The sequence below is a fragment of the Mastomys coucha genome, unplaced genomic scaffold, assembly GCF_008632895.1.
Source record: "Mastomys coucha isolate ucsf_1 unplaced genomic scaffold, UCSF_Mcou_1 pScaffold4, whole genome shotgun sequence".
Taxonomy (NCBI): domain Eukaryota; kingdom Metazoa; phylum Chordata; class Mammalia; order Rodentia; family Muridae; genus Mastomys; species Mastomys coucha.
The window spans coordinates 15,677,088-15,685,972 of record NW_022196910.1 but is presented as its reverse complement, the minus strand read 5'-3'; the positions used below and the strand labels follow the sequence as shown (position 1 = coordinate 15,685,972).

The window sequence follows — 8,885 nt, the reverse complement described above, 5'->3', positions numbered from 1 at the left end:
AAAAAAAAAAAAAAAAAAAAAAAAAAAAAAAGTCAATTTTCTAATTTTGGGAGAATTTAACTAGTCTACAAAAATAGAACATAAAAAAATACACCCTAAAACAAAATAAAACAACGAAAGACCCTCTAAGGCTAATGTAAGAAAAACAAATGAACTGTAGAAAAAAAGGTTAGCTTGCCCTTAACAGGGATGGAAGAGGCCACTTGGGTAAACAACACACATGGTTAAGGCATCACCACTTCGTTTGAGAGTCACCCAATGATGGAGGGATAAAGGTCTGTCTAGACATTTCCTGCCACCTGATGACACCTCCAGTGCCAGGAATGGGCTACATCTAATTGAGTTGTTGGCCAAACAGGCCTAAAGAAACCCCCAAATAATCTAGGATATCACCAAGTTTCTTGGTGGGGACAGGGTGATATGGTTCCTACCCCTGGCACAAGACCCTGTGTGAGCACCCATGAGGGTTGATGCTTGCTATGGGCGTAAGGCTTGTTTTCATAATAATGCACATATTTTCACATCCCTCTGAGAAATGTCCTCTCTGTTAACATTAATGAAGCGAATTATCAACAGCACTAGTCTAGGAGTCGAAGGTGTGGCTAATGTCTCAGCAAAATGGTAAACACTGTGACCTTCAGAACAGCCTATGGAAAGAGTTCTAAATACATGAGTTCAATATCTCTATATATAATTTCTCAACTATATAAATTATAAGGATGCAATATGAATTATGAGGGGCTTAATGAATCTAAAGGGACAAAGGCAGCTACACTATGAGCCAGCTGGTCAGAAAGATACAAGGCAGATTCTTGAGTTCAAGGTCAGCCTGAAACACAGGAAGGTTAAACATAGGTGTGGTAGAAATGGTAGTTTCAGGGCAGAGTTCTCTACTCAATTAGCTTACTGTCTGTGCTTACAAAGGCAGACTGATCTCTGAATTCTTTTTGCAATGTTAAAAAAAAAAGCACACTCGTTGGCTCCTAAGAATCAAAGGGCTAGGGGTCAATGGATGCTGACTCATAAAATAATCTAAAGAAAACCTGGAGTAAATGCCTGGACTGATATGTAAAATAAGAGACTGGACCCGTGTTCTGCAGGAGATGAGCTATCCAGAGAACCTTTTAAGATAAAACAAGAACTGCTTAGAGAATGGACATACATAGAGACACTGCACACACACAGACACAGAGACAAAGAGACACAGACACAGACACACACACACACACACACTCACACACTCACAAGCAAGCAACATGAACAGAGAGATCTCTTAGAATAGCAAGCAAGCAGAATATAGACAGAGAAGTCTCCAGAGAGAAGTAACTGGAAAAGCTGTGTCAAGCAGAACAAGGTCATTAGCTTGGATCCACAATTTGACTTTGAGTTGTTCTTTTCGTCACTCCTAGACACCCCATCTCTGAGAATCCCTCTCCATGCCAAGGCTGGTCCTTGGAAAGCTTTGTGGCTGACGACAACACTTATATAACTCACTGACGATGTATAAGTCAAGCTGGTTATCACCCTTCCTGACTAATATTCATGGAATTGTAAGGAACTCTGTACAATCACAGGAGAAACACCAATCCAACTATAAACCTTTCAATCTCCAAGGCACACGGATGCAACAGAGGAACAAAAGTTGTGTGAGCAGCCAACCACTAATTGGATTTAAGGACCACTGCCACAGATGGGACCCATGCCTGACGTTGCTCAGGAAACCTAAAACATGAGACAAGATAGTCCATGTACCTAGGGGAAAATCAAATACTACTCTTTGCCAAAGAAATATAGTAATAAAATGACTAATGGCATTCTGGTATACTCATAGATGAGTGCCTTGGTCAGTTATCAGAAAAGCTTGCTCCTGCAGCAGATGGGAACAAATACAGAGACCTGGAGCTAGATAATATGCAGAGTGAGAAAGCTTGGAATACACAGTCCTAAACGGGATGTCTCCCTCAAATCTTTCTCCTCAGAGCTCAAGGAAGTCTGTGGAATAAGCGGCAGATAGACTGTATAGGGATGGAAGACACCAAGGAAAGGAGCCTTCTAAACACAAGAGGACTGACAGTGGTATGAACACAGGGAATGTGCAGCATGCACAAGGCCTGCATAGCTGTAAACCAGATGGAGCCTCAGAACTAAGAGGGAAAATGAACACAACCCTCTTCCCTAATCCACGAACTCTTTCCAGCTGATAACTGCTCACAAAGGAACAATTTTATCCAAAGGAGTCTTACTATGTATTCAAACCACACTTAAGGGCAGGTCCCAGGCCCAGCAGTAGATACTTAGCATAAAACAAGCTCAATGGTGTTTTTGAGGGTTTTTGTTTGTTTTTTTGCCTCATCATGTTTTATTTGAGCATTATATATTTATATATATGTATACATTCTATATTTATATATGTGTTCAGGATTGTTATCTTGTTTATTATTATTGTTAGTGCCTGTTTGCTTCTAATGAGAGAGCAAGAGAGGGTGTTAATTTAGGTGGGTGGGGAGGACCTCTGAGGAGCTGGGTGAAGGGGAAACTCTACTCACAATAGATTGTATAGTAAAAAAATATTTTTTTCAACTAAAAAAAGTTAAAGCAAGGAAGCAAATATAACCAAAGTAAACCAAACAACAACAACAACACCAAAAAAAAACCGACAAAAATCCCTTCTGACAGCAGTCAGAGATGCTGTGCGTCTTGGCTACAGCCTGCTGGACCCAGCTTCCTCAGTAGGCGGTGGTGGCCCGTGTGCCTTTAGTCCCAGCACTTGGGAGGCAGAGGCAGGCGGATCTCTGGGAGTTCATAGGGCAGCCTGGTCTACAAAGTGAGTCCCAGGACAACCAGGGCTACACAAAGAAACCCTGCCTGGAAAAAAAAGCAAATAAACAGAAAAGTAAATTACATAAAGACAAAAGATGTAAGGATTTACTGTCATTGTGAAGCAGTAAATATTTAGAAGCTGTATAGATGTATGTACATTAATAAGTATGGTTTAAAAGAACATTAAAAACAATAAGAATTCAAGGTGCATTCAGTGAACTTTTCTTCACAGTACTGTTAAAGCAAATGAAGCAACTGGCACTTCTAAAGACCTCACATTACTCAGCTCATTTTCATCTAGACTGTTGCTCTTCCTTTTATTTTTGATGTTCCATAGCTTAGGGTATCATCAAAATGGTCTTCTTAGCCTGTCTACTCTAAGTTGGGAAAGGGACCATAGGATCCACTGACTTTAGGACTTGTCCAGATACTAAAGGTCCCCCCACCCCCAGGCAGTATTAGTAAAATTTATTTTACTAGTTTATTAGTAAACATTAACTCATCTTTTGTGATATAAGAAATAACTTCACAATAGGAGAGCAGCCTTGTATTAGCCTACTGAACTTGCCCAATATTGGAGACTTTGACCCACTGGTAGGTACACACACACTACGTGCTTAGATCTAAAAGAAGAGGGCATGAGGTACATATGAAGAAGCAAGGGAGCATCCCATAATTGTGTGGAAACTTTGTTGGTTTTGGAACTCAAGTTTGGGACATTTCTACAACTTAAATGAAGTAGACTTCATTTCCAGTATTTTGTAGAGTCTATACAGAAGTTACAATGTCTTAATTTTTAAAATCTTTATTAAAAAAATGACAAAACAAAAATGTGGCTGTAACACAATCCACATACCTGCAGGTGTGGTCATCACTCACACTGGCGATTTCCTGGCCTTCTTTGGGATGGAACACCAAATCATTAATAAAATCTGAGTGGCCCTCCAAAACCTGTGTGAGAGAGAGATCGGTAAGGAAGCATGACCAGTCTACAATATCCCTACCTAATATTTTCACTTCATACTTTTTTGAAGATTTTAATAAATCTGCCATTTTAAAAATATAGTTTAAATAGACACTTTCCTAGAAAGGTTACCTTGTAGAGAAGTCAATTGTTCCACACACTGCTACTAGCTCAGCCTTTCTTTTCTAGTGAGTACTTCTTATAAAACATTATTTTATTTAGCTGCATCTGTCCTCATATCACTGCCTTTCTCATTTACTACAGAAAGCTCAAATAACAAGTGAAGTTGAAGAAACATTTTGGGGCTCCTGAGACAGTCTTTCTAAGCTTTTTATTATGTTTCTATTGCTCTGTACACTTACAACTATATAAGCAAATATGCACAATGTGAAGTTCACCTCTAATGTTTGTAATTATTTATTCAATGTCAAGGACAGCACTGGAGATAGCAAATACTAAAACCCCATTGTCACAATCAACACAAAATTCTCCTTCCCCAATGGAACTAATGGGAACTTGACAGGGTTAATATTATTCTTATACAAGAATATGATACAATTTCAATTCAACATGAAAGTCACTTACTATTAACAGAAAACATATGGTGTGTGCATATATATGTTACTATGTATAAAATATTGTTCTCTAAGTTCTGTGTGAATTAGCTCAGCTAGTGCTTATACCATTATGAGGCAGACAGAGGCTGTACATAACTTTATTAATTAGGAAGAGTTTTCCTGCTCCCTGCCTACTGTGAGAACTGAGTTGTAATACAGGGAGTGAATCTATTGTCTTAAGAGGCTCTGCATTTAGTTTTCTAAAAATCTACTGACAAAGTCCCACAAGGAATATTATACACTGTAAATGATAGCTGCAGCGAAGCTCACTGATATACCGTTCATAAGGTTTTAGGTTCACGTGTGTCACCTTTTTCTTTTTCTTTTTGGTTTTCCAAGACAGGGTTTCTCTGTGTAGCCCTGGCTTGCCCCAGAACTCGCTCTATAGACCAGGCTGGCCTTTAACTCAGAGATCCACCAGCCTCTGCCCCGCCTCCCCCCAACAGCCTGAGTGTTGGGATTAAAGGTGTGCACCACCACTGCCTGGGTTGCTTCACTTCTTAATGTGTTGTGAGAACCTAGGACAACATAGTACTTGTTCATGTTTGTAATTATCAATGCATATATCATGCGCATTCTCCACCCACCACCACTCTGTAATCCAGCATAGGCTACCTGTATTCAATGTTTGTTCTCTTGAAGTTATATTCCATTTCATTCTTAGTGTACTTACCTGTAAATTCCTCTCTTACCTGCTGTTCCTAGCATCTATAAGTGATATCATAGTTTCTAACTGGCTTCTTCTAACAACCTTGCTACTAGGGTATATGATAAAGTAAATGAAACCTAAATTGCAGTCTTTGAAGAGATAGTGAATAGTAATCATCTACTTGACTGGATCTTGAATTAACTAAGACACAGGCCTCTGGACTGAAGGGGGAAGCTCCTTACCTGGAATGACTGGCCCCAGATATAAAGTGGTACCAGGAAGAACTGTGTTGCTTGCCAGCCTGCCTTCACTTCTGGCTGGAGATTGTGTCCAGCCTGCTGATGCTGCTGTCCCTGTTCTCTGCTGACATCAGAGTACCATGTGATCTCACTTAGAATCTTCCAGGCCTTTAACACCGATTGGACTGCTGAGGTGTCAAGCCTCAGACAGAACAGTCCAGGGTTCCCAGTCTCTTCAGCATGCAGACTGCTGCTGCTGGATGACCCAGCTCCCATTGTGTAAATCTACTGTTATAAAATATATTCATTCTACTGCTCCTTTCCTCTAAAGAATTCTTGACTAATCCAATGGTCACTAAAGTGTCATTTTAAACCATGATAAGTACAATTTCATAAGCAAAGAAAATGAACATAATTTAACATGAAGACGTATTCATTATACTTGTCAGTCAATATACCTTGTATTCATTTTTATCTTGAAGATCTGAAGTAAATAATCTAATCTTCATATCAGCAGCTGAAGTACAAAACCTAAAGGAAAAAGGAATCAGACTATGTTTAGCCTTTGTAAATTCAAGTCCTCTCCCATGCCACCTTTGCCTCTAAGTCATCAAAACGTGCCATAACTCACAAAGATGCTTTTGGGACTGGTGATGGCAGGCTCAGGGGTTATTGCACTTTACACTAAAAAAATATTACAGCCATTAAAGAAAGTAGGAGACAAATGCAATGTTTTATTCTGGAACACATAAAGTGTCAGGACATTCTGGGTTTGTGTCTTCAACCATAAACAGAATTTCATACTACGATGGCATTCGCTACCTTTCTCTGAATCTTTTCTACATTAGGGGTTACAAGTTGTCCTTTAAGGAGACCAGAAAACCTCAGAAACTGAAACAAGATGAACAATCTGAGCTCCATTACTAAGGATGAAAATGAAGCATAGATCAAAAGTGCAGCAAGTCAGAAAGGGACAAACAAACCCCCAGCCCCACTGCATTACCAACCAGAACTTTTTAAATGTAAACTTAACAATGAGAGTTTCTAAGTTGCACCTCAGCCACATACAGAGCCTACTATGCAGTCACAGAGAAATCTTACTTATTTCAGAATACTCTTAAACAACAAGGCAAATAATAGAGCATATATATATGACTATAATCATATATATATATATATATTTATATATAGTGATTTGTGACACACACAAAAATCAAGGTATCCAACCTTTTGGGTTTTAGCTATACTGCATGAAGAAATGACTTGAGGCAGACATTATATATATAATTATTAATAAAAGCTGATGAGTAAACAGAGCCTGTATATAACTTTCATGATATTTGCTGCCACAGATAAGCAAGAAGTCTTCACACAAAAATCCTTTGTATGAAGTGCCTTGCTTACAGAGTCTTAGAGCCACCAAGCTAGTCCACGTTTGTCACCCCTCATAAAGAAAATGGACACATCTAAGTAACATAGTATTGTTTTCTTTTTCTATTATGGAAGTAAAAGGGCAACAGAAAAGAAATGAGACACCTGACACTGCCTGAGAAGCCATTGCATCTGATTTGATGGGCGTTGTGACAACTCTCAGTGTTTCTTCTAGATGCTTGCCACATATTCTGGTTTGGATTTTACTATTAGTATTCTATATTTTTAAAAATAGTTGTCCACAAACATAGATGCTGCCAAAAATGATGAGATTAATGTATTTAAAGCAAAGGATATTGATCTCTGGAAAGATGAGACTTACAAAGTCTAGTTTAAATAAAAGTGAGGAGACTTGATCAAATTTTAAGAAGGATGTCAGGCTGCAACTCTATGCACTCCACTGGAAAACTGGAAGGTAACATATTCATGTTGAGTAATCTTTATTGTCAAGTTGATAGAATTTATTATTATCACTGAAACAAATCCCTAGGTATGTCTGAAGGAAACATGCGTGATGGTAACTGGCACTCTAGATAACCAAATGAGCATAGCTTCTTCTTCCACCACAAATAACGAGCCCATGGTTTGCAATGGTAGGTCAAAACAGGAAATCACTGTTTCACTCTCTAAGTCACTCTGAGCACATATAACATCTGATGGTTGCCAGCTCAACCGTTTGTACTCGGAACATAAAACATTAGAAGCCACATGTCACTGTAAAACTGAAGCTAAACATGCACACAGACAGTAACAGCATACACATATTTATGTGACAGAGCAACAGAATGTTGTTATCTACAAAGTTCCTGGTTTAATACTGCATGATTGAGTTACCTGCCACCCTCTCCCCCCAATTCAAAATGTTTTATTTAAGTTTATGAATTTGTGTGGGGCCAGCTTCATAGCTATACTGGGCCATATGCAGCCTTTGGGATATAGGTTGAATATTCCTGTGGGTAATGAAGAGTTTTGATATAAAAATAGGCTTTTATTTTTATATTCCTGATTCTTCTAGATTTTACACATTAAGAATATATTATCTTTATAATAAAATATATATTTTACTTAATACAATAAACATATGCTGTCAGCTTGCTCTAAAATATTCTTTAAATTATTTAAGTTCCAAACTGATTTGAGGCAATTTACTAAAAAACAACAAATAAATAAACAAAATCTTTCAAAAATGATAAACTGTAGTAAACTCACTGAAATATGGAGAAACAAGTAGTGAAGAATGAGGTGTGTGTCTGATGCAGGGACTAGGTCTGGGAAGCCCCGCATAGCCCGGGGTCTGATGCAGCGCAGTTCAATACTTCGGGAACAAGACTTTTCTACTACTTGCTGTTGTCTGGGTACAGATACTGTGAATATTTCCTTTTAATGTAAAGGCAAACAAAAAACATACCATCTGTTGATAATCACTTATGTGTGCTGAAAAAGGTACTGTATAAATGATTCAAAGTTAAGTTAGATAAAAGTTCTAAATCTGCTGGGCATGGTGGCACATGCCACTTGGGAGCCAAAGACAGGCTGCTTTCTGACCAGTGTGGGCTACATTAACCCTTTGGGAGAAAAAAGGCTGTAAAATCTAGAAAAAAAAAAATAGAACATTGTCACAGTCCTGTAGGCAGACACATCTTATAGAGAAAACAAATCAAAGTGCTAAAAATTATTAGTCATAAGGGAAATGTCATATTTTAATGGAACCAGAAAACCCCAGAACTGAACTAGAATTGTTAAGATTAAATATAGTAAATGCTGGGGAGCAGGAAGATCAACATGAACACTCCCATCAAGCATGGGAGTACAGAATGGTAGACAAGCTGCAGACACTGGGCTCCTCCCATGTTGTGCAGTGCTGGAGACACAACACAGGGTCTGTGCACATCAGGCCCACCAGTGTTACCACAGAGTCACACCTAAACCTCAAATCTGGCACTTTCTTTTCTAGTTTTATTTTTTATTTTGTTTATCTTGCCTACATGCAAAAGAGTATAGGATTTCTGGAACTTCAGTTATAGGTGGTTGTGACCCACCACGTGGGTGCAAGGAACCAAACCCAGGCCATCTGTCAGAGCAGTAAGTACTTAGCCACTGAGCCGTCATCTCCCCAGTTCCCTGTACTTCCTTAATATTAATATACATCTATTTGTGACCCAGCA

General features: G+C 38.7%; 1 protein-coding gene across 4 annotated transcripts in view; it reads right to left on the bottom strand.

The window, feature by feature from the left end:
- The window catches only part of Nup37 (nucleoporin 37), a 31,696-nt gene that overhangs the window by 14,664 nt on the left and 8,147 nt on the right, over nt 1-8,885 (bottom strand). For all 4 annotated transcript variants that reach the window (XM_031349652.1, XM_031349654.1, XM_031349653.1 and 1 more), the window contains exons 4-5: nt 5,748-5,820; nt 3,677-3,771 (exon numbers count right to left, since the gene is read on the bottom strand). In XM_031349652.1, coding sequence (XP_031205512.1) covers nt 3,677-3,771; nt 5,748-5,820 — 168 coding nt within the window. The remainder of the gene's footprint in view (nt 1-3,676; nt 3,772-5,747; nt 5,821-8,885) is intronic.